This window comes from Amphiprion ocellaris, chromosome 1 (assembly GCF_022539595.1).
Source record: "Amphiprion ocellaris isolate individual 3 ecotype Okinawa chromosome 1, ASM2253959v1, whole genome shotgun sequence".
Classification (NCBI taxonomy): domain Eukaryota; kingdom Metazoa; phylum Chordata; class Actinopteri; family Pomacentridae; genus Amphiprion; species Amphiprion ocellaris.
In genome coordinates, this window is record NC_072766.1 from 32,563,520 (window position 1) to 32,590,530 (window position 27,011).

The window sequence follows — 27,011 nt, forward strand, 5'->3', positions numbered from 1 at the left end:
CTCAATCTTCATTTTGTATAATTACCAGTTTTTAGCTTGAAATACAAGGTGTCCATAAAGTCTCTTTGCAATTTTAAGAATTTATTACAAAGGCAATTGATAAGATATCTTAATCAGATTTGTTTTATTGTAATCAGTGTTTATTAAAGTTTGTAATCACATTGAAATTGTGTATTTCAGGTATCCTGTTGGTGAAAGAGGTACTGTTAAATGAAACTCGATGTTTTTCTCAGATGCTCTTGGTCGCCCACTTCTCCCTTTATCTAACACTGTCCCTGTCTCCATAAATTTCTTGTGCCATGCACGAATTGAAGGACATGATGGTGGATCTCTTCCATACTTAGTTCTGTAGTTTCGCTGATTCTGCACACCTGATTTTGTCTCAATAAACCATGATACACATTGTGCCTTCTCTTGAGGAGTAGCCATTTTTTAGGTTTTTATGTTAACAGCACCTCTTTCACCAACAGGATACCTGAAACACACAATTTCAACGTGATTACAAACTTTAATAAACGCTGATTACAATAAAACAAATCTGGTTAAGATATCGTATCAACTGCCTTTGTAATAAATTCTTAAAATTGTAAAGAGGCTTCATGGACACCCTGTATATATTTTGGGGGGGATTTTCAGCAGACGTGTCTATTGAAAGCGGAAACGGGCAATGTTCGTGTGCGCTGTGTTTGACTTGACACTCGTCGGTTTTCAGCGCAGCATGCAGCTTCATTTCCCGGACAGCTCCGTCGCCACCGCGTCACGACACCAACAGACAGACCTCCAGGAGGAGAGCAAACACAGGCCATGGAGACAGTCCTGACCGCTGGGACTGTCCAGGAGCATGGATCTGTACCCCACATTCAAACACGGGACAACGGATTGTCTGAGCTGTGTTTACCCGTGCCCATGCAGATGAGCTTGCGCTGGGTTTGCTTTATGCTTTTTTTCCCCATTTAGACCGACTGATATTTGGCTGAGTTAACGCCTGTCGTTTAAACCCCTCTTGGATGCTTGTGTTGGAGGGCTGCACGCTGCGGATTCAGATCCAGATGGCGATGTTTCTCTGAGTATATTCAGTCTTTTGATGGGTCTCTGATGAGTGATCTGATGATTCTCCGCTCTGCTGGCAGGACCTCAGTAAGTGATGATGTGCAAATGCAACTGAAATACAGCTGAAACGTGCAGCAGATGCTCTGCTGCGTTCACTGTCGGAACGCAGGTGGCCTGTTCAGGATGAATTTCTGCTAGGAAGCTTTTTATGCCATTGACTATGCGTAAATAAATCAGCCAAGTGTCATTTTAGGTTTGCTTTTGTTGTCACTGCCTCCTCTTGGTCTTATGAAATCCTTTATTTATCTTCTGCCCAGGAACAGGGCAACATATTTGTGCTGAACGAACATTTAGGTGTGGGATTTCCAGGTGTCAACCTTCTCCTGAGGTAGGAGCTTCTTTGTAGGCCTGTTCCTGCCACCCAGCAGCCATGGACCCCCACTCAGAATATTTTGTGTTCCTTGACCGGATCCTGGAAGAACTTAATATTAAGCGGAACACCATGTCCTACCAGAACCTGTGCAAGTATCTGTGTGCTCGCTTTGATCTGGTCCACTTGGCCAAGCTCCGCAACCTGCTGTTCTACATGGCTTGCCTGGATCCTGCCTTCCCAGCCACCCTCTTCAAGGACAAGATGCGCTGCTCCATGGAGGACCCACAGTCCAAGAAGCTTATGGTGGCAGCAGACATTGTTACCATGTTTAACTTGATCCAAATGAATGGAGGACTAGCCAAAGACAAGCTCCCCGTGATGCACAGAGACAAGTTTCACAAGAACCAATCAGTGGAGCTATGCACATCTGACAACGATGTCTTTGAGCATCAAGACTGTGACAGAGGGATTGGTTATGAGCACACGAATGATCCCAGGGACAGCCACCATCACCATCATCATCACCACCACCCCCAGCAGCACCCTGTGACTCAGACTGCTCCTCCGTGTCCCAAACCATCTGAGTGTAACAACCGCCAGCAGTTTATTCCCACCTCAGACCCCAATTTCCTTCTGGGCATCAGCAAAGACCTGTCATGTAGAGCAGCCTCTCTGGACAAACTGCATCATCTGCCCCAGTACTCTGGCACCAGTCCACCTCCACCACCCTGTGAAATGCAGAGCACGTACTTTCCCATGGACATAGACAGTGAATCCACTATCGAGCAGGAGTCACTACAGCACATAGGCCATCCGGAGCCCTTCTCTGTTCACTCCTGCATTCAGAAGAGGAACATTTTTAAGGAGGACTTTCGCCACTTTGCGTCCTTCTCACCACAGGTCTGTGTTTTTAGGATGCTATTAAAGATGTAAGAGAGAAAGGGCTACTTTGATTTTTATGTTAATGTACATTGCATTACATTACAATGTGCATTGTCCTAAAAACAATGTTACACACATTTTATTAGATTCCAAAAATATCAATTACGGATTAAGGATTTGGGTTCTAGAAGTAGTCAGATAATAAAATTAAAATAACTGTACTTCAGATGCAATGTGTCACTGCATTTCAGTACGCAATGAAGTAAAAATGTTTCAAAGGTTGATTTTATGTAAGACCATGACATAAATTTTAAAAAATTAACTGTCTAACATTATAATTAAAATTCTGGGAAACCATAGCAGCAAAAGTAAATGTTGCAAATATCAATGTAAGCTTAAATGAAACAAATATTAACCACCTTGAACTGACAACTACTATACCAAGTTATAAGTTAATCCCTTTGGTAGCTAATGTACACAAATCAACCACAACATTAACTTATATCGTATAGATCCCCCTTGTGCTGTGAAAACTGTTCTGATATGTCAGGCTGTAGACACCTCTCTGGAGGGGTTTTCTGGTGTCTGATGGGTGAACTGAGCCACATTGATCATGTCATTACAATGCAATATTCTGCTAAGATGTGGACATGTTTGACATGTACCACCAACCTAAACAGTGTCATAGGCCACGCACACTGCCAGTGGCAATGGAACACTGGAGACTTTCTCCAGCCACACTATGTGCCCTACTACTCTGCAAAGAGTGCTCAGAAATGTGTCAGGGAGCACCACAAAGAGCTGGGGGCAATGAAAGGGAAATCCTAGTTTGTTTAAAAATCTGTATGATGCACCGGAACAAAAGGGGAAATGGGAAATACTGGAATTTTCCACATCCTGTAATAAATAGACTGAACACAAGGGAGTAAGAGCATGTTAGTCACTGTACAGTTCTCACTAGACATGCCCTAACCTGTATTACTTCCTCACATATAAATGATGTGCTCAGCGCCTAATTTATATGCACGTTGTACTGACTGATGGTCCATCTTAGTAAAATACCATAGAACATGTGATCTAGTATTATATTTTTCTGACTCTAATTATTCACTCCTACTGTAGTCTTGTAATATTTTGTAATTTTAAGTTTTTATTCCCTATAATTACTCTAAGTATGCAGTTCCAGCTGTGTTTGCTGCATGAGTGTGTTTAAAGTTGGCTTGTTTGGTTCACTGTTGTAGGTCATCACCACTGAGGGCAAACAGGCTAGTAAGGCTGCTGACGGCTACCATAGAAGGGACATGCACAAGCCTGCTACCTTTTTCAACCACAGCTTCGAGCTGCCCTACAGCAATCCCTATTTTGAACCGACACTCAACTCTCCACTTCAAGACAGGCAGAGGGTGAAGCATGAGAGCCTAGACGACTTACAGGCATCTACGTACTTCGGTCCTACCACAGTCTCTGATTGCATCAGCAGCAGAAAGCACAGCAACAAAGCTGGGAAGCAGTCAGCGTGGCCTGTAAAGAGCCTCAGTCTTAACACAGACGAAGGGCCTCCAGACTTTGAGAGGCCTTTTTTGGACAACAAACCACTCAAAGAAAACCACCATTGCAACATCAGCATCATCGACACTGACAGTGGACAGCATTTTCACAGCCCAAAGGAAAAGGTTGTAGCTTCTCCTGGCTTTCCAAAGAAAAGCAATGGAATTAAAACAAAGGATGTAGCACTGATAGCAAGTGGACCTGCAGGTATGGAAAAAAGAGAGGCAACCAAAATGTTTAGGGACAAAAAAATCAGCACTGCATCTTTTCAGAGAGGAGACAGTTCCTCTAGTGTTGGGACTCAAACAGAACAGGCTGAGCAGAAGAAGCTGAAGCAATATCAATCAAAGTACAGTGGCAGAGAAAGACAAGCCTTCAAACACTCTGATGAGGACTCTGAGATTGTTAGTGATGACATAAGTGACATTTTTCGTTTTCTGGATGATATGAGTGTTTGTGACTCTTTAGGTATTGTCCAGCCATCATGTTACAACAGTAATGGGTCTCTCTCTCAGGTAACACTAAAGTCTGAAGGTGACAGCTCCCCCGAACGCAACACAATCAAACTAGCCAAGGTCCAGTTAGATCGTCTTTTCCACTCACTGGAAAACACAGATGATGAGCTCAAATCAAGTGTGTGTAAGCTGGTAATGAGAATCGGTGAGATCGAAAAGAAGCTGGAGTCTCTGTCAGGGGTTCGAAGTGAGATCTCCCAGGTACTCTCAAAGCTCAACAAGCTGGATGAGAAGATCCAGGAGCCTGAAGCCAATGGGAGGCAAGGCGATACAGCATCAGCATCTGGGTCCAATGCCACCCAGGACAAACCTCACCCACATCCACATTCCGACATCACTCTCTCACCTCAAATTTTCCAGTGCCACACCACTGGTCACAATGTCAAAACGGACAGTGGCCATACTGGGGAGTGGTGTTGCTCGGATGGGTGTAGTAGCAATAGCCTCAGGATGAAGGCTCTGAAGAAGAACATGTTCACCAGAAGGTCATCCCGCTCACTGAATGAGGAGAGCAGTGCCACGGAGTCAAAGGTTGCCAGCATCACCAACTCTCCACGGGACTGGAGGACTGTGTCCTACTCCTGCCACCCTGGAGATGAGGGCAGGGACAAAGACAGAGACCGAGACAGCAAGGACAGACATCGAAAAGTCAAAGAGGTACAGACACTGTTTTATAATTTACATTTAAATTAGACAGAAACACACTGTATTCGACATAAAACACAGAGACTGATTGTCAACATCCATCCATCCATCCATTATCTATACACCGCTTATTCCTCACTAGGGTCGCGGGGGGTGCTGGAGCCTATCCCAGCTGACTCGGGCGAAGGCAGGGGACACCCTGGACAGGTCGCCAGTCTGTCGCAGGGCTACATATATAGACAAACAATCACTCACACATTCACACCTACGGGCAATTTAGAGTAATCAATTAACCTCAGCATATTTTTGGACTGTGGGAGGAAGCCGGAGTACCCGGAGAGAACCCACGCATGCACAGGGAGAACATGCAAACTCCATGCAGAAAGATCCCGGGAAAGCCGGGACGCGAACCAGGGATCTTCTCGCTGCAAGGCGAAAGTGCTAACCACTACGCCACTGTGCAGCCCTGATTGTCAACAGTTTAAGAAAAAAATACTGTCCCCGAACAGGTGCTGTCCATTTCATAACATCAAAATAGATTCATAGTAATACTGTATGGAAATGGAAAGATAAAAATAAAGGTGACAGGATACCAGGATGACAGGTAAAACATATACGATGTTCCTGTACTTTATGCAGCACATAAACATACTGTTGTTGATAATATGGAATTAATTAACAGGGAAATCACAAAACAAGTCTTTATGATAAAATCTGTGCTTTGCACAGATTTTATCATAAAGACTTGTTTTGTGAAGCACAGACACTGACATTTCAGCCTGATGTGTTAAAAGCCTGTCCCCAGTTAGCAGGTCTGTGTGGGAAGCGTAGCAACAACGGTAAAATTTGTGTATGATATAGAGAAGTAGACAAGTTCAACATTTTGTTAAATATATTTAATTACTTTCTTTCTAAGGGTGAGATCCTCAGAGCTCATTAGAATGTACTGCAACTCGGAATTTGCTATATGGACCATGTTATTCTACCACAGTAAATGCAATTTTATGCAAAGTCATGTAGAGTTGTGAACAAAATTTTACATACACTTGTAAAGACCATGTATATCATCGCAGTCTTGAATTTCCAATGACTCCTATAGCAGTTTTTAATGATGAAATGATTAAAATCCATATGTGTTTGTCACGGGCTGTACAGTGGCGTAGTGGTTAGCACTTTCGCCTTGCAGCGAGAAGGTCCCTGGTTCGCGTCCCGGCTTTCCCGGGATCTTTCTGCATGGAGTTTGCATGTTCTCCCTGTGCATGCGTGGGTTTTCTCCGGGTACTCCGGCTTCCTCCCACAGTCCAAAAACATGCTGAGGTTAATTGATTACTCTAAATTGCCCATAGGTGTGAATGCGAGAGTGATTGTGTGTCCTTGTATGTGGCCCTGCGACAGACTGGCGACCTGTCCAGGGTGTCCCCTGCCTTCGCCCGAGTCAGCTGGGATAGGCTCCAGCCCCCCCCGCGACCCTAGTGAGGATTAAGCGGTGTATAGATAATGGATGGATGGATGTGTTTGTCACCAAAAACAGTTATGCATTTTGGTTCTTTCGTGAATTTATGAAGGTCTTCTGGAAATATGACAAATTCTGTTTGGTAAAAAACATACATTCAGCAATCTGAATTATCAATTTGGATGATTTAGAAAGCTGTGTTGATCAAGTTGTGTTAGAAGAATGGCCTCATAACATCAAAAGTGGTACAGAACTGACTCAATCAGGCTGCAATTAAAGCTTTAGACTGTTCTCCCCAAAGTCCTGACTTAAACTCCATGAAGAACCTGTGGACTGTGCTGACGAATCAAGTCTGTATCAGAAAGACAATAAATCTACTTAAATTGCACCAATTCTGTCAAGAGGAATGGTTACAGATACAATCGGAAGCTTACTTGAAGCTTGTGGATGGCTAGTAAAAGCACCTAGTTGACATGAAAATGATAAAAGGATATTTAACTAATTATCGGCATTGCTGTCATATTTCTAGAGGGTCTATAATAACGTCATAACAAAACCAAAATGCATGGTTGGTTTTTGTGACAAACATACTTAAATCATTCCACCATAGAAAATTAGAAGTTACTGGAGTTTGACGAATTTCAAAGAAAAAAAAAGCTCTTCTCTTTTAGGTTCTTGAAGATGTTCGACTGTTATGATCCCTGCTCCAGCCCCTGTTCTTTTCCTTTTTCTCCTTCTCCATGTCTCTGTATCTATCTGTCATCTGTCTCTCCCTCCTGTCTGTCTCTCTCTCTCTGGTGTCTCTCTGCTCCCTGCGTCATCTGCCTGCCTGCAGTCTGATTGCAGTCTGATTGCACCGATGTGAGTCAGCTGCAGTAATTAGCTCACTCAGCTCACCTGTTCACAATCACACCTCATGCAATATAAGCCCAGTTCATGCATTCATTCCCCACCAGAACATATAATAGACTGCTGATCCTCTCATGGACTCACTTTCCCCTGTTTGGATTCCTTCCAGTCACTCCAGCTCATATGACCCATAGACAACCCAGGACTTACCTGTCTCCAAGTTTGAATTGTTGTAAAAACAGGAGGTCCACCAGCAGTGATGGCAATAGTGGTGGTAGAGCTGCCAGTTTACACTACAAAGGTTATGAATCTGCCATGTCAGGAGATGATAATGATGGTGAAACTTTCTGGAGAGAGACCTTAAAACTGCGCTATAGGTGTTTGATAAGTGGTGTCATAGACCCCCTTCTCTGTTTAGTGATTCCAGTTTAACATTCATGGCTTCCTCGTCTCTCAAACCATTAGTCTTCTCTGTTCAAAATGTGGACATTGTTGTCCTCAAAGGAAAGTCCTCTATCCTTCAGATGCAGGTGGATGCTGAGTCTTGTCCTGAGGAGCTGCTCTCCTGTGTTGAGCCATATGTTTGTGAAGCTGTTGTTTGGTCTCTCCTATGTACCAGTCTGTGCACTCTTCACTGCATTGGGCTGCATATACAACCTTGCTTCACTTGTGTATTAATGTTTTATCCTTGAGGTGAACCAGTTTTTGTCTGAGTGTTACTTGGTCTTAAGTGCGCTGGTACATTATGGATAGCGAAAATCTGAGTTTCTCAGACACACCAGCTGCATATGGAATGATGATGTTGTTCCACCTGTTTTTCCATTCTCCTGCCTTTTCTATGATGCTGTGTTTACCTGATCTTTTTGTTGATTTGATGAAGATCTAGTTGGGATAGCCACAGTTCTTCAGTTCCTTCTTAATGGGAGCATGCTGCTTCTCCTTTCCCTCTGCAGTGGAAGGAACATTCTCAGCCCAGTGCTGTAAGATTTTGATGACCCCAGTTTATGTTCGAGTGGGTGATGAGATTTGAATAGCCAATATTGGTCTGTGTGTTTTCTGTAGATTCAGCGTTGAGGCTTCTATCCTCATCAGTTTGCATAGCAAAGTCCAACGAAGACAGCTGGTTATCCCTCACATCTTCCCTGTGTGAACTTAGTGTTGCTGTCCGTTGAGTTGATGGGCTCTGTGAAGGCTTCTACTTCTTAGACTTTGATTTTGACCCAGGTGTCGTCCACACATCTCAACCAGTAGCTAGGAGTTCTTCGGTTCAACAAGCTTAGAGCTCTGTTTTCCACTTCCTCCGTGTAGAGGTTGTCCACAGTCGGTGACACTGGAGAACCCGTGATGCAGTCGCGCTTCTGTCTGTAGAAACCTTCGTTGTATTTGAAGTAAGTGCAAAGATCCAGCAGGGTCAGCAGAGTGCATATCTGGCTGGTGTTGGGTGCTTCTGTCACCTAAGAAGCTGTCTTGTAGAAGTCATTTTCTGACAGTCTCTGCTGCCTCATACACATGTGAACGTGGAGAATGGGGCTACATAAGCCACTCTTTACTCCCCAAGAAGGTGAGCAAACATCCGATCCTCTTTGAAACCCTCATCTGACTGCAAGCTGTCTTGTCCACTTCTTTTATTCACTATAGACAGCAAAGGCATGCTGTACAAAAAGACACACCTTCCTGGCATGCGTCTGACGCTGGTGAAATTTGTGTGATCTGTCTCTGATACAGTATTTGTTGGCGACTTCTCTATGCATCCAGCAATCTGCTCTTTACAGTAATTTGCTTTTTTGGCACTCCTGGACATATTGCAGTCGTTCAAAGTCTATGCCACATGTAGATGATTTTATTTACAGTGGAGTGATTTTTTTTTTCCTTCAAATTCCTTGGATGCCTTTTAAAATTCTTTGCCTGACTCGAAGGTATTCCCAATCTTTTTTTTTTTTTAGAAGGTTTTAGAGATGTGTTTAGATCTTGGCATGATGACACCACACACTTTCATAGCAAAGTGAACAGATCTGAGATGTTGGAGGTGTGAATAAAACAGTTTCCATCCATCACTCCCTAAGTGTGTCACAGTCATTGGCATCTAATCTGGAACCTCTGAAAAAGCTGGGATCAAGCTTTTTTTTTTTTTTTAAGTATAGATGTTTCAGCTTAACATAAGTGAAATGGTAAGAGTATTCTCCAAGCTGTTTATTTCCATCTTACTGAAAATATGTGTGTATTAACATTAAAGTTTCCTATTATTGTTAGTATACCAATTTTTGAAAACAAGCAACTGCTTTCCTGATAGAAGCAATCTGAAAATATGCAAAATGGTGTTTTTCATCTTATTGGCTCATTTGGAAAAAAAAAAACATTAATAAATTCTTGAAATTTGCTGTGATGGAAGATGTTTCTGCCTCTACCTGTTACTTGTCAGGCCACAGAAGGAGCACAAGCCTACACCAAGAGTTTTCAAACACCCAGATGCATCCTGTTCACTTTTTAGTGCCCTTAATTTGACGGGATTAATTCCTCTTTCTCCCTACATAGCCTTGAGTACATCTCTTGGCTGTGAGAGATGCCATGTAGAACAAAGGAACCACATGGCACGACAACAGAGCTCCTCTCAGCTCAGATTTAAAGGTGGAACCTGCTGGTATCTTCAAAACAAAATGCTTTTCAAACCATACGATTTATCTGGATGTTTCCTCGGCTATTATTTCTCTCACCTACATAAAATAGAAGACGGATAATAATAACTTTTTGCTGTATTTTTTAATACAAGTCCCAGGGGCGTATGTAATTTGGTCAGTGCCCTGTTTGTTCAACTATTAGTTCAAAACCACAGTATGTGGGTTTGCAGTAATATTAGAGAAAAGTAGAACAATAATCAACTGTTTTCTAACAAATTCATGACAGATCTTTGTAATGTTGTAGGTGTTATTTATAGGGCACCATCTTCAGTTGAAGCCAGAAGGACCAAACGAATAGATCAGCATGTTAAAGTACATTAAAGATCAATTTTGAATTCTGATAATTTAATGACAACGGAAGTTACCACAGTAACAGCTAGTGAAGGTTAAAGGATTCTGGAGTTGAGTTGGCAGCATGTACCCTTGAATTTTAAATGGACAAGTATACAGTTTATATTTGAAAGCATTTATTAAACCCTTTGATAAAGCAAAGCACTCTTTATATGATGTATAATCTGAATGTACTTACCCAAAGAATTAAAGAGGGCGATAGTGTGTGTGAGAATGTGGTCCAGTCTCAATCTACATCCAAAGGCCTCAGCACTTAGTCCTCACTGGTGTCACAGCTGCAGTGCATGAGTGTGAAAGTGTGAGGACTCAAAATTGTACAAAAAGTAAGGAAGGGCACACTATCATGATGACACATGCTGCTTGGAAACAATGCATTGGTGCTGTCGCTTTAAACTGATGCTCTGAGGTGAGAATGTCCCATTTTATTAAATACCTGTTGTTTTGATTTGTCTGTCTGTCTGTCTTTCCTTAAGCAACAAAAATATTAATGTTCCATTCATATTTATCTGTGCATTTTTCATCTGTCTACTACATTCACGAATTACTGCAAACTTAATGTGCAATTATAGCTATTATATTCAACATTTTAGAACTCTTTGTAAACTCAAGCACTTTCAATGTTTTGAAAAGTGGTGGTACCAGAACCACAGGATCCGTCAATTTCTTGCATCCCATTCATTGTCTATGTGAAACACATCGCGTTGCATGCTGGTTGCATTACGGCGTGCTTGGGGCTGCGTTTCAGTTTGTCGCCCTGAAGCTCATTTGCATAAATTTATGCAAATGAGGCATGGGAGCGGAGGTCCAACGCATCACAAAACTTTCATTAAACATCTAAATTTGCTGTTGTTGAACAAAAAAAGGGACAGATTCAGCAGCTTATTTCTCATATCAAATGCTTTCAGAAATACTTTTTGGCTGAACTGTTTTCATGATAAAAGCAAAAGTTTGCCGCCAAGCCACCATGTTGGTCCCACACTTCTACCAGACTGAAAGTCTGTCATGTGACAACCTAGTGACCCACTAGTGACCCGCCCACCAAGCAGGAGATATTCAGATGCAACGCGTTTCCATGCGAGAACAAATGGCGTTGTGAACACGTACATGGTGTCCATGCTTGCAGAAACATGTTTTGCATTGTGGTGATGCTGTTGGTTTTAAGTGATGTGGTGATAACAAAACTCTTTGTTGCACAATTTGCACACAACCACACTTTTAGCCAAGCTACCATCGGGAAGATTTTTAAAAGAGAACTTTCCGGCCAGCAAGCTCAATGTGGTCTGACATCACTCAGTGCGTCCTGTTCATCTTCTTTGCGGATGGCAAACAGACTTTAGGTTCAATACCGCCACCTACTGGGCTGGAGGATGCATCAGTGTTACCAGTGTGCCAGAAATGAGGGAACTGAGAAAGGTGCGATTAAATGAGTTATTACTTGTGCAACTTCTCTGCCTGGCCAGTAAGGGGGTGTGTTGAGTCATTTTTACTGGGCTATGAAAAGCACTGAATGCCGTCACTTTCAAACCGAAATTATAATTTTAAAAATTATATTAAAAAAAAAAAATTATAAAAGAAATTGAAAAGAATTATAAAAAGTAATTATTAAAATGGAATGATTTCATTTATAACTTTCAGCCTTGGGTAGGCAGTGCCTACCCTGACTGCATGTCACTGGTATTTGTCACATAGAATACTTAATAATATTAATTTTACTTTGATTTGGTCAAAACACTAAGCCATTTTCATGTAACCTCTAATTATGGGACAGTTCAAATACATGAAGTTTAATGTTTCAGAGCGCCAATGTGCAGCTGTCACATTAGAAACTAGTAAAGCACTCAGAGAATGCAGTGCTCCACCAAGGCTGCTCATTCCTTGTATCGTTTCCGACGGATAAGTCCCGATAATTCCACAGCGGTCGATTTGTAGTAGGATCGCAATCATGTGATCGTCAGCAGGCAGCTGACGTGGTGTTCACTTGTTGTCATAGTTACAGTGTCGCTGTGCTGTTATCTCGCAATGATATTTTTAACAAATCCGTGGATTCAAACTATAATCCGCATCACTGCCAAAATCAAATCAATTGGTCTTTGTGTCATTTTTGACCCTCCCTGAAAATTTCATCCAAATCCGTTTTTGAGTAATGTTCCGAACAGACAGACAGACAAACCAAAGCAGATCATCACATAACCTTCCCTGCATTCCTTGGTGGAGTAATAAGCAGCTGCACTAAGAGTCACTGAGTGGTAAAAAAAAAAAAAAATGCATTAACTTACACCATTAACCATTGTCTAACTACATTCCTCTCTTGCAACATTTGCAGTTGCACCACTCTACTGTAATCAGTATTCTTACTCTTCATAGCTCCTGTTGCTGTTCCACTTGACTGAAGTAGATGGCATGCCCTTGGTCCAGTCTTTGCAGAGCATACACAGATCTGGTGAAGAGAGACTGGGTTAGTAGAGAAAGTTGATAACTACCATCATGATAGTTTTAGCTTTTCTCAAGCAACACAAAAAGCCTGACTATATCAAACCTATTTAATAGCACAGCCCCCTGCTTAAAAAAACTGTTGTTGAAAACAACATGACTTGTATTCAGTGACAGTGGTAATATAACTGTCAACAGAAGTAATACTAGTGTGCAAATCAGAGCTGTGCTTTCACTGCCTACAGTCAGTAACTGTGTGCTTTGGTTTTTTCAGACATTACTGTAATTGCAAAGAGGGACGGGCCTTCGTGCACAAGTGTTTCACAAAGAAATGATGAAGGCAAGATAACATTAAATGAACCGTATTTAAAAAAAATGCATACTGCCTTACAAGACTGTAACAAAGAGCACTTACAGTAAGCCAAGTCTGACACAAATCCCAGTGCAAATCATTTCGAGACAGAGTCAAGACTTTAGTGCTATGGAAATGGACATTACACCTAACAATGATTTACTAAGACAACAGGTAAGCATGGAGGAGGTTTTAAGTGTACATTGTCTGTAGAACAGGGGAAATAATGTAGTCTTTCTGCAGGAGTGTAGACACAGCCTCAATCATTAGCGTGAGCATAGAAGCATACAACCACAAAAGAACAATGGCATTCACTCTTGCACAATGTTCGCGTCACTGTAGCTTCACAATCTCTACCTCCTTTTTATCTGTGGTGTAACTTTTCTATTGTCCTTAAGAATGTTCTTTTAAAATGTCTTATTGTTAGGGCACATCAATGAGGAGCAGTCACTTTGCATTTCACTGCACATAATGTATGAGCCTGTGACATAAAAACTCTTAGATCTTGAATACATTCAGTTATGAGGTTTAAGATTAGAAAAGCATGCAGTTTCTCTTAATTTAGAAAGAAGCAAATCTGAAAGTCAGAAATGCTGCACACCAGTCTCCTGTGACTTTTAAATAAGACACACTACATTTTATATTGACACTGAACATTGGCTGTCAGTCAGGTGAAACTGTTCATCATGAAGGTGCATCAAATAGGCCACAATATCAGTTAACAGCAAAGCAAATCAGTGGTTTATAACAGGATATTATAGCTGTGTTAACCTGCCTTTCTTGCTGACTATTTTAATGGTTCTTTTATGGTTTGGCTCATCTTTTCAGTCTCAGTGTCAGGGTAACAGCGGAATATGGGGAAGAAATGAAAAAACCTTGATAATGAAGGTTGGGACTCAGCTGCAGCTCCTCTGCCAATGGACTGTAACGCCCACCAGCTGCAACGCCATGACGAGCCTGCTATTTAGGGCGCTCTCAGAACCACAGTTTGGCCTGTTTACTGTGCTCTGAATCAGGAGATCTGCTCCTTATTTTCTTGGGTGTATACACAAAATTGGTTAAACGTTTTGACGGTTCCAAAATGTAAACAACAAAACAAACAGCAGAGACAAATTGTTTCACTCTGTGGCAGTTTTTCTTACTGAGTGAGAATGCAAATGTGAGTGGTGATCCATATCAAGCATTTCCTACCTGCATTTTAAAATCTTAATTAGTGCCTCAGCAAGCACATTCTTCCCTTTAATTATCAATTTTTGACAGTTTCAGTCCAACAAATGACTTTCACAAGAATGCCATTAACAGGCTGGAAATATATAGGATCCTCTTTGAACTTTGCCATTTTTCGATTTTAGTAATTTGCTACTACTTGCTATGTTGCTAATAATTTCAGCTGTGGTGCAAACTCTCCTTGACCTCAAAAATCATTTAATTTTCTATTCAATTCAATTTTATTTATGTAGTGCCAATTACCATTCAGATTGTCTCAAGATGCTTTACAGAACCCAAATGGCCTGAACCCCAGAGCAAGCCCTAAGGCAACAGTGGCAAGAAAAAACTCCCTTTTAATGGGAAGAAACCCTGAGCAGAATCCGGCCCATATGGGTCGACCAATCTGCCGCTGGCCGGGTTGACAGGTACAAAGTCAGAAGCGGTAGAGGGGGTGAGGAAGGGGCAGGGGGGAAGGGACGGGAGAAGAGGGAGGTGGGGGACAAATAACCACAGAACATACAGTGGCATACATGCATGGTGTGAGAAACATAGATAATGCATACAAAGTGATGCATAATGAATACAGAGTGAGTGAGGACAGAACAAGCCAACATTGAAACTGATTCATAAGTTTACTGTCATGGTGTAAGGCTCTGGCATTAAATATGCTACATATATAGCTGGTAGTAAGATGCAACCAGTGTGTATGTGAGCATATCATGTATAGTAAGGGCAATGCAGAGTAGATTGGTGGAAATGGGCAGCTGGAAGCAGTGGGCTGGAGGAAAGACAGCAGCAGCATCCCACAGGGGACATGATGGAGACTAAGACAGCAACCACAGATCAGAGGCATGCAGCTCTGGGACTAGGGACATTCAGAGAAGGACACAGGGGGACACAAAGTGAATGCTAAGTGATAATGGTATATATAGTAAATACATAGGTAATGAGAGAAGGGCTCAATGCATTGAGGTTTTATGTCCAGTTTCCCCAGGTTTAGTGCTCAAATGTATGTGGAAGACACCTTCAGTATTTTATCCATACACTTCTTAAACTCCTGCCAGTAGCTGCCAATGGAGGGACAACCCCAGAATGCATGGAAATGGTCATCTTTATTAGCTCCACATAATCTCCAACACTTTGTGTCATGATACTTTGTCTGTGCTGGTGTTCTAAATAATCTTATGATGTTCCTGCACCCATTTTCTCTCCATGATAAGGAGCAAGTTGTTCTCCACTGCTGTTCATTTTTCTTTTCCCATTCATCCACTGATATGACAATATTTGCCTCCCTCTCCCAAGTCTTTTTTATATACATGTCATTTTCCTTTAAGTCTTCCACTCCCTTATATAATTTTGAAATTAGCTTTTCCCTCAGTTTTGATTCATAATGACTTCTAATCCCCTTCACTTAATGGTCCCCCTTGTTGTTTGCTCTATATAATGACTTAATTGCCTGTACCTGTATTGATTCAGATTCGTTAGACTATATTGGTCTTTTGTCTCTTGAAAACTTTTAATCTCGTTCTTTCTTAAGAGCTCCCAGAATACTGTAGGCCCCCTGTCCCAAGTCATTTTCACAGTTAATTCAAACCAAAGCTTCAGTGATATATCCAAAAATGGGTTTGTCTCTTCTCTAATATGTTTTCTCAAATTGTTGTCCCCTATTATAGCCTGTATAGGAACCCCATCTGTTGTGCTGGCTTCAATTTTTTTCCGTCTTGCTGAATAGGAAGGATTATATATATTCAACAGTATTTTTATTTGTGCAGCTTGATAACAGCTCTTCAGGCAAGGAAGTGCTAGTCCTCCTTGGTTTTCAGGTAATTGCAGCGTTCTGTACCTGATAGTCTCTGCCCCTGCCAGATATATCTAGAGATCATTTTGTCCCATTCCCTGAATTAATTTTCAGCTTCCTCCACCGGTGGACTCTGGAACAGGTACAGAAACCTTGACAGTACATTAATTTTTATCACCTCCACCCTTTGTGTAATGTTCATATAAGGTATCAGATTCCATCTGCAAATATCAGATTTAATTCTATGGAGCAACGGACCATAGTTGATGGTTTTTACTTGTCCTAAATCTTGAGGAGATCAAGTCCCAAATACTTTCTTGATTTTAATTCCCAGTTGATTTGGTACTTGTCCCTAATCGCTTGGTTTGGTCTGTAGTTGAAAGTAATAACCTGAGTTTTTTGTGTATTTATTTTATAGCCCGATAGATGACCATAGTCTGTAAGGTTTGTCTTAAGTGCAGGGAGGGACACATTTGGGCTCGACAAATATATCCATACGTCCTCTGCAAATAATGCTATTTTTTGTACCCCTTCCCCAATGTCTATGCCTGTTATATTTACATTTTAATTCATCCAGCTGCTCAGAAAAATGGTAAACAGAAGATGACTCGCTGAGCAACCCTGATGGCAGCCTTGTTCAAATGTGATGAACTTTGAAAGACTCCCATTGATCCGGATCCTAGCTGTCGCTTTATTATACAGGGCCTAAATGACCTTAGTAAATGTCTCGTGGAAATGAAACCGCTCCAGCACTCTGTTATGGGAAACCCCACCCAACGGAGTCAAATGCTTTTTCTGCACCTATTCCCACCACTACAGTCTCTATGTGATTTTTGATTACATGTTGCATTACGTGTAGGGTGCGTCTGATATTGTCTTGTATCTGTCTTTGTTTTATAAATCCTGTCTGGTCTAAATGAATTATTTCTGACAGAATTACTCTAAATGTCTTACTGTAAACAGTCTATAGTCTTGATTAAGGACAAAAATAGGTCTATAGGTGGAGCATTCCTGCTCACCTTTCCCCTCCTTCGGAGTTACAGAGATAATGGCTTCTCTCAGTTAATGAGGAATTTCTCCCCCCTTCAACACCCAGTTAAAAGCCTTCCACAGAAGTGGGATTAATGATACTTTAAGTGATCTGTACCATTCCGTAATGTACCCGTCAGCACCCGTGGACTTGTTGACCTTAAGATTTGAGAATACTTTATTCATTTCCTCATCTGTAATTTCGGCAGTAAAAGCCTCATTCTGTTCTTCTGTTACTCTTGGTAAATTTAAGTTCTCAAAAAAATGTATCCATCTGGGTTTTATTACAACATTTCCGCTGAGCATATAGATTTTTATAATAAGCTTGAAAGCACTTTTGAATTTCCTCTGTTTTGTCCACTGTTGTTCTTGCTTGTGGGTCCCTTATTTTGTAAATATAGTTTTTTGCCTGCTGTTTTTTCTGTTTATATGCCAACAATTTAGTTGATTTACCCCCGACTTCATATTATCTTTGTTTTGTGAACAATAGGGGTTTTTTTGGATCTGCTGCACATAAATCTTATTTATCTCTGCTCTCTTTTTTAAAATTTCCTCATTATGTGCCCTTTCAATTTGTCTTAATGCTCACTTTTTAGTTTTTTTAGGTCTGATTTTAGTTTGTCAAGTTTTAACTTTCTTACCTTTTTTTAAAGATGCTGTTTGGCTATTTTTTATCCCTCTCATCATGGTCTTAAACGCATCCCACAGCACAGACAGGGACACCTCACCATTACTGTTATCCTCTATATATGTATATCTGAAGTTCCTTCACTATTTCTTCCTTTGTGTGTCCTTTTAAAGTATTTGAATTTAATCTCTAGATTGTTGTTTTTTTTCTCACTCCCCAGACGTAATGTTAGATAAAGGGGGCTGTGGTCTGATAAGTCCATTACTCCTATATCACATTTTTCTACCCTATACATATCTATATTATACATCAAGAAATAATTGATCCTTCAGTATATGTTGTATGGTGACGAGTAATATGTATAATTCTTATTTGTGGGATTCAGATCCCTCCACACGTATACAATTCCCAATTCAGACCTCAGACTCAATTTTTTTACTTATTGCACTTTTTTATATTCCACCTCCTGAGGAGTCTAGCTGTGAGTGAAGTCTTTGGTTCAAATCACCTCCAGTAATCAAAACTCCCTCTGCCTCTGTCTAACATCTGTGTATAAAATCTCCAATCTGAACCAGATGAAGCATAGATATTAAGAGAAGTTACCACCTCTCCCCTAGTTTCCCCTTAACCATGATAAACCTTCCCTCTTTGTCCCCTGTCACAGATATTTTTTCAAATGAAATCCTCCCTGAAATTAAAATTGCCACCCCTCTCCGGTGTCCTGATTTGTAGAAGGCAGAGAATATTTGGTTGCAACCATTCCTCTGAAGCGTTGCGTGTTCCTTTTCTGTTAGGTGGGTTTCCTGTAACAAGATCACCCCGACTCCTTCTTTTTTCATCTTACTTATTATCTTACTCCTTTTGGTTGGGTTGAGTACACCATTTACATTATATGAGGCTAGTTTAATGCAGTTTTTGGGTGTTGTCATTTTTCCTTGTGTCTCTCTCCTCTCCTTCCTTTCATATTTACCCCTTTTGCTACAAAAAAAAGTGGGTATATAGATATATGTACTTTGTGCACAATTAGTGAAAGGGAGATCATCTGACTGTGTCTCAAGTAATTGTAGTATAAAGACACATGTATTAGGAAGATATGGCCACTGGTTAATCAGTCTCTGACTATAACTACAACATGAAGACTAAAGAACACTTCAAGCAACTCCATGAAAAGGTTATTGAAAAGCATCAGTTAGGGACAGAAAATGACTAGTGAAGGAGGCCACCAAGACACCTATGACTCCTCTGAAGGAGTTACAAGAAAGAGACCAGGGAGGGAGGCCACCAAGACACCTATGACTCCTCTGAAGGAGTTACAAGAAAGAGACTAGTGAGGGAGGCCACCAAGACATCTATGACTCCTCTGAAGGAGTTGCAAGCTTCTATGGCTGAGATGGAAGGACTGTGCATACAACAGTGATTGCCGTGGGTTTTTGACTAGTTAATGCTTTATGGAACGTGGCTAAGAAAAAAAGTTGTTTAAAGCTCAGATTAAACCTTGAGTTTGATGAAAAATATTGAGAATCCTTTGGTCTGGTGAGTGCAACACTTAGCTCTTTGGCCGTCTGACTAGATACTATGTTTGGTGGACACCAAGCAGTGTATATCCTTTCATTTTATCCTCTACCTTTACAAGCCTTCGGGGACTCTGCAGAGAAGCATCCCCACATCGAATGCTGCCACCACCATGTTTCACAGTGAGGAAAATCCTACAGGACAACCTGAGGCAGTGTGTGACAGAACTACAACAATGACTTGAAGCATGCAGCCAACACTACACCAAAATCATTTAAAGACAATAAATTGAATGTTCCAGAGTTAGACCTAGTATACAGCCCTACTGACATGATGCTTGGTTCAATTCCAAACCACCAGTGAGGGTGTTTGCTCATTCCCTTCTCAAATCCTACCATCGATGACATAGGTACATCATAAATTGTCAGTAGCCACACGAGTCTTAGTCTGAAGCTAAATCTGTCCCACAACATGTATCCTGATCTATTTATAGGACAGAAACAGCTTCCTGTAGGTCATAACCTGATGACATGCCCATCTGTCTTGTGGCCATTTAAACAAACAGGACACTTTATCACATTCAGTCATTTATTTCATAATGACGAGATGAATATGGCACTGAGTGATGCTCTGTAACAATCGTTGCAAGCATTACACAAACATAGAGTGGGTCGTCCACTTGTCATAAGGGTTGATCTCTGGCCCCTCTATGTGTCAAAATGTCATTGGACAAGACACTGAACCCCTGGTACATGGCAGCTCTGCCACTATTGGTGTTTGAATGAAGAAACACATTGTAATGTACCACCTACTAGTAGTAGTAATTAAACTTCAACTCATCTAGCTAGGGCAGTAGATTAGTGTGGACCATTTACCATTTGCAGATTTGTAGAGGTTGGTGTAGGCGTCATGTTGTGAGCACAGAGCAGACACAATGCTGCATTGATTGTAAAGTTTGCTACATGGGTGGTAGTCCAACTGCATACTTGTCTGAACTACTGCAAAGCTGCATATTATGTTGCATTCATCTTCCTAACCCTTTAACGTCCTCACCAAGAAAAAAGCAATGAAAAATTATTTCTTTATATTTTTTATTTCCTTGGGGCACTAATAACAATCAATTCATTTTTTATGAAGAGACCCCCCGGTTTCGGAAATAGTGACCTCTACCAAACGGTAGAGCATGTTTTGCAAAAATTATTTGACCCTTTTAGGTCTTTCTTTTTATGTTTCAATTTACACAGGTATGTTCAGTAACTCCTTAGACATGACAATATGTCAAAAAAAAATATTAGCTTACCTTTGAAAATCACAGCAAACAGAGGCCTCATGTCAGGAGTGATTTTGCTCTTGCTAACTTCCTGTGAGCACAGTCACTTCTTCTGCATGCTATTTCAAAACAAAGTGACATTTAATGTTCTTTTTTAGTATAATGTATCTCAACTGAGTGGCAGAGATGGCTGAAACAGGTGAAATGATCTAAAACATATTTTTCAATAAAATATAGTGAGTCAAAATGTGCTCTACCATTTGGTTGAGCAGAACGTTAAAGGGTGATAGACATCACTGAGCCCTTCAAATGTTCATCATGGGATACTAGGTTCAGAGAGCTGAATACCTCCATTTGTCTCACAAATCTGCACAGTAGCAGAAGTCTCCCCCCAGGTATTTACATTGACAGTCTGTGGAGGTTGAACATTAAATTTAAAAATTCTGCCCCTGTAATACATACTGTGTTTCATAGATTATTTTGTCTGGGACTGAAGTTGTAAAAGTCTTTAAAAACTAAGCATATTGCAGAAATGAAGCCTACAAGATTTTACAAAGTGCACAACTGGAAACATTCCTGATTACCTTTTTGTCCTCTCATCCTTTTTCCTTCTCCAGGCAGAGCGAGAGCGTCAATATCAGCTCCCACAGGTGCAACGTCCCGCAAAACCGTCAAAGGAGTCCTACCTGGTTGAACAGGTTTATTCATCACACCCCTTCACCCCCTCCGTCAAGGCCCATGTGAAAGGCAGCCCCCTGTACACTGATCTAAGGCTCACCAGCCTTTCAGATGGCAAGCGCTGTCAGCCATCCTGGACCATCGAGGAGTATAAACGCAAGTCAGGAGAGAAGGGAAAGCAGCTTACAGCTCTGGACCTGCAGGTACTAGACTCTGCAGAGTTTACAGGAGAGGACTGAACATAGCTGTGATTTACCATATATAATGCATTCTTCGCTTAATGGATCTTTTTCTCTGAGCATTCAATGTGGTTTTTATGCAGCTAAAGAGACCCTGTTAAGCTTTGAGAGAGGTATATTATCGACAGCCATTGTATGGCCTTCAGAGACACAAGATACTCAGAAATCAATTGCTCTCCCTGACATGTCCATATAAATGCTACTTCAGATGTCTAGACTGGTTTCCTTAATGGATTCAGAACAGTTATCTCTTTTACACACACCTAATTTGGGCCATTTGGAGCATTTTGACCAAAACTAAAGTAGTTAAAAACCCAAAAAAGCTGGTTTTCATCTGGAACCAAAACATAGATAGGTTTTAATAGGCCTAAAATGTGAACCATTATGGCATCAGGAGGTGTACCTTATTCTACAAGTTGAATAGAGAGGACATGAAGTGCTCTCTGTAGATGACACATTCTTGATTACAAAGGTTCCACTCAGACGTAAATGCAGTTCCAATAATTTTGAGTACAACTGGTTTAAGAAGCAGACCTAATTTGGTGTCAAACCTGCTTTCCTCTACTGACAAAGTGTGAAAAGACTTTTTGACATTTTTAGTCCATTACTACTATAGCTTATGTAATATTATCACCTAGCTGTCTTTATAAAAGTTTGCAGTGCTGAGCAAAAATTCACCTATTGATTAAAATCACACTTAAAATTATACCAACACTATAGTATTTCTACAACAGGTTTGTGATTTTATTGGCACTTTACTAGCCAGGTAATTTTTACAAGAGCATCACACACAGCTGTTGCCCATCAGGCAGTCTGTTTGCTGTGGCAATAAAATAGTTCAACACCATTGACAGCACAGTAGCTTCCAAGAGGCAGGTATGTACAGCACAAGTATACACTGGGCCTTATTTTCATGGTAGTGTAATGACAAGCACCAGCAGCTCACCAACTCTTTGGTATTTCCCTGACCTTGAAACCTTGAAATATGCTTTATCTGCGAGTCTGGCAGTTTTGTATCCAGCACAAAGAGGTTATTGCACATTTGAGAGAGAGAGGTGCAAGAAGGTAGGCGGTTTGTTCAGATGAGTCAGCACAAACCCAAATATATATATATATATATATATATATATATATATATATATATATATATATATATATATAAATAAAATAGATATGTCTCATCTGTTTGATCTATATTTCCATCTTCAATTGAGGTCACCTGTATTTTGTCCTCATTAGGTGACAGCTAAATAAATATATTTAATAACTGAATGTCAAATGGGTAGGATTACAGTCACATTCTAGTTTTACCATCTAAAATGGAAAATTCAACAAATGAGTGGACTAAGCTGAATGAAATGTAGAATAATAATGGTACCTTATGACATGAGTCCACGTCGGTATGGTTCATAATTCCAGCTCCACTGGATTGAAATGGAAGCTCTCCTCTTTCTTTACCCATTGCAATGGTTTATTATAGTATTTGAGCTCCAGTCATGCTGGTTTTTTTTTGTTTTTGTTTTGTTTGAGCTGGTTGAGTCTGAGTTGCTAAAAATCTGAGTTTTTTTTAACCCTTTGATGCACAACATGGGTAAAAAGTGACCCAAATCCAATGGAGGTATCTCCTGACGCACACTGCGCATCAAAGGGTGAAACCTGCTTTATGGAAGAAACCCCAGCTCTCTTTTTCATAGTATATCCAAGAATCAACTGAAATATCAATATGCTCTTAGTTAGAGCCTAACAATGAAGAATGTCTCTGCTGCGCTATATTTGGAGATTGGAAAAATGGAATCAGTCTCTTTGTTGCAGGTCCAGTTTCTTTGCTGGAGTAAACTTTGAATATTTAAGTTCTCATCACATCCAAACTCTAGAGAATGTCCCGTTCTCCCCTAAAGATGGAGGTAGTATGGTTTGACTAAAACTATATAACTCAGTGAGCATTAATTCAGCCAGCCCTTGGACATCATAGTAGCACAAGAATTTAACATGCTAAATATACCATATTTGCAACGTTCTCCCTTTCCTGAGTAGGTCTTTGTTGTAAGTTTTCTCATCTCTCTTACATTAAAATAAAGATCTCTCCAGTGTGCACAGACTATCTAGATTAGTGCACAGAGAGCATGACTGGTGGTGTAGTGTGCTGGGACATGCATGAAGATATTGTGTTTGTATGGTTGTATTAGGGGCCAGTCATTGCCAGTCCCACTGACTCTTCTCATCCATCTGTTGCCTGCTTTTATTACACAGTCAGACTCTCTGCTCCGTCTGGCATTTTTAATGCTCAGATGTTGAGATCCTCCGTGTGGATTCTTGTCTTGTTCATCCTAAGAACATCGGCTCTCATACATCCTTCTTCAGTTATTATTCAGTTCAGTTCCAGAACTGAACAGGTTTCTTGGATAAAACACAATTAAAACCGGTGAACCATAAAAAGTGCAGAATTTCAGAATTTCTGGGAATCGTTAAGAGGAAAGGTGGAGTCTGTGGATTCCTGACAAGCAAATACTGCAAACAGCTAACAATGCATATTAAATAGTAGATTAAAACAAAAATCTAAATGCCTCTAAATTGGTGTTAAATTATTGTGAATTTGCAGCAAGGTGTTGTACAGTGATTATAATCTCAAAAAGATGATTGTTGAACATTTTGAAACTCATACACAACAAAGCAATTCAGTGCTCTGCGGTGTTTTTTGTGTTTACTGCGGTTCCACTCCATATTTGAATAGATGTAATAAAAGATTGCAGAGGAGATACACAGAGGTGCATAAGAAATCTCTAGAACATCTGACTCCAAAGTAGACCTCTGTCTGTGTTCTGTTTCCTGGTTTTCCCACTCAAAATGCAGGCAAAGCTTAAGTTCCTGAGCTTTATTTTGAAATCACAGTGTACGTGTGTGGTAACTGTATTTCTTTATAGTCAAACGGAAAACTTTTCTGAGACCCGTGCATTCTCTTACTTATTGTTGTGTTTGTTTAATCAGACCCAGGAGTCCCTGAACCCCAACAACCTGGAGTACTGGATGGAGGACGTCTACACACCAGGGTATGACTCACTGCTCAAGAGGAAAGAGGCAGAATTCAGGAGGGCTAAGGCATGTAAGATTGGAGCACTGATTGCAGCTGCTACTTGCACTGTGATCCTAGTCATTGTTGTACCAATTTGCACCATGAAATCATGAGAGTATCAGGATGGAGTGGCTCTGAACCACGGATACAACACTTTTATTGTTGACTGGGTAACATGTTGGGCCTCGTCAGTCTGAGGTATTTTGTTTCAATGCAGTATTTACTTCTGATGGTCTCTCTTGCCAATATAAAAATAATTACCTTAGCTATTGTATGAATTCAGCAAGTGCATAATATATACTGTCTATCTATACATTTAACAGTTATACTTAATTGTGATATTATAAACTGTTTAGGACAGTTGGAAGATCATTGATGAAACTGTCTGTCTTTACTGTGACAGATGGTCACAGAAATAAATTGGTTTTATTATTTTAGTCAACATACAATGACGTATGATATTGTATATATTTTTATTTTTCGTATAATTACTGTACAGTGTATTTTGATCAAAGTTATTTTTGATGAATTGTCTGGTTGAATGTAAAATTTATCTTTATCAATAACAGCAAGCATTTTGAGTAGTGGAATTTGTGCTACACATTTTTCTAAATAGAAATATCTAAGTACTTTAGTGGAAGTAGAAGTATACTTGTACATAGAATGCAGAATGACTGTACAGCCAAACTGAATGTACTGATAGAACTAGCCAACATGTGGAAAGGAATGACTTGAGAATTAACTTGAATGTTGCTGTTTTCTCCTCGTTTTTCTGAAATGGACGCAGGCAACAGCACATACCTGCTCCTTTTACTGAAATAGTAGCTTTGTTCATTTCTTTTAACATGTTTGCTTAATGAATACTTGAATTTCTAAACCACTGTATTAGCTAGCCAAGCTCACCTGCAACGATTTCATAGGCTTAACACTATTGATTCAATCATCTTCCCACACTGCTCGAACTGAAGTGAAAAACATCCTGCTCACATTGGGTTTATTGATCCTTTCATTGCTGCAGTCTCCTAAGATACATTACATTTCAAACACTCCATTGGGTGGCCTGATAGCCAAGCTGTTAGAGTACATATCACATAGGTGCAAATACCCTGAGCAGTTACTCCCTGGTTTAAATCCTGGCTGGCGAGACAATTTGCTGCATATCCTATGCCTGAACTGTTTCCCTACGTTTTTCCACTGCCACTATCAAATACAGACTTCAGATACCTCATTATACTTACTACATCGTCTTTTAAGAAAAAAACAACAACAACACTTCAGCAGCCAAACTAGCCTAACTATTATTGTCCCCATTTGGTTGCCAGACAGCCCTGAGCTTAGCCTCTTTATTAACCCCTTGATGCTCAGCGTGGGTCATTTTCCATTGGATTTGGGTCACTTTTGACTCATGTTGTGCATCAAATGGTTAAATCAGCTCTTATTCTCTGTATCGCTGTTGACTTGGTGATGTATTGAACAACAGTTGAGCCTGAAGGATCATCATCAAATGACAAGATACAATCAGGCTCATGCTAGCACATAAAAGCTGTCCATGCTGACTGCTAAGATAGTTTCTTTTACATGAGATGATTTTGAAACGTTCCCCTAAAAGTCATGTACAAATTAAACACATGCCAATCCATAGCATATGTCTTTCAGTAAACATAACAATGATGTAGAGATGGTTCTGGTTTAGATGTTAAATTTAAACCATACAATCCACTGTTTGGAATGATGAGAGTGAATCCAGCTGTAAGCAGAAAGCGAATGTTTTTTTGTTTCTTTTTCTCTCACGGCTACCATCTTCTACGTCGGATTGCCTTCAGCACTGGGAATGTGAGCTGCAGCACACTGTCAGAGTATGTAAATAGTTTCAGATTGAAGGCAAACTGTGGGAGCAGGTCTTAAATGGAACATTACTATAATAAAAACTCATTGTTCGACTGTTAACGGATCTGTGTTTTTCATGTTGCCAAATTGCATTCATTTGAAATGCGTGAAAACAGTTCACTGTGAGAAGACATTGAACATGGGGAAATTATCTAACAGAGTGTTGTCAAGATACTGTCTTAAAACTCTTCAGCGCCATCTTTATTCATCTTTTCAGTGCCACTGGGTACCTGTTAATTTAGCCACAACTGTTACAAACTTCAGCACAGTCATCGTATTCAACTCTGAAATTACTGGTAGGTGATGCAAGCTACAAATATTATCAATTTACTTTTTTCAATTTCGTTTTGAAAAGTCACAACTTTCATCTACTAGTTAAGCAGTTGAATGTGCACACACAGCACTCTTTAAGCCCTTTTGATATTTTTTAGTTGAAAAAATATGATGTCATAGTTAACATTTCTGTTATTTTAATATTGTCATATCTTATCGTTAATCGATGGTATTATAAAATGTGAATTGAAGTGTTTGTTGGCTAAGTAAAACATACAGTGGCTGTACCGCAATA

General features: G+C 40.3%; 1 protein-coding gene across 1 annotated transcript; it reads left to right on the forward strand.

The window, feature by feature from the left end:
* The first annotated feature begins 703 nt into the window (after positions 1-703).
* On the forward strand, positions 704-26,503 carry minar1 (membrane integral NOTCH2 associated receptor 1). Its single transcript, XM_023289059.3, has 4 exons — positions 704-2,323; positions 3,547-5,025; positions 21,187-21,450; positions 24,472-26,503. The coding sequence occupies exons 1-4, from the start codon at positions 1,481-1,483 to the stop codon at positions 24,667-24,669; spliced, it is 2,784 nt and encodes a 927-aa protein (XP_023144827.2). The 5' UTR covers positions 704-1,480; the 3' UTR covers positions 24,670-26,503.
* The last annotated feature ends 508 nt before the right edge of the window (positions 26,504-27,011 follow it).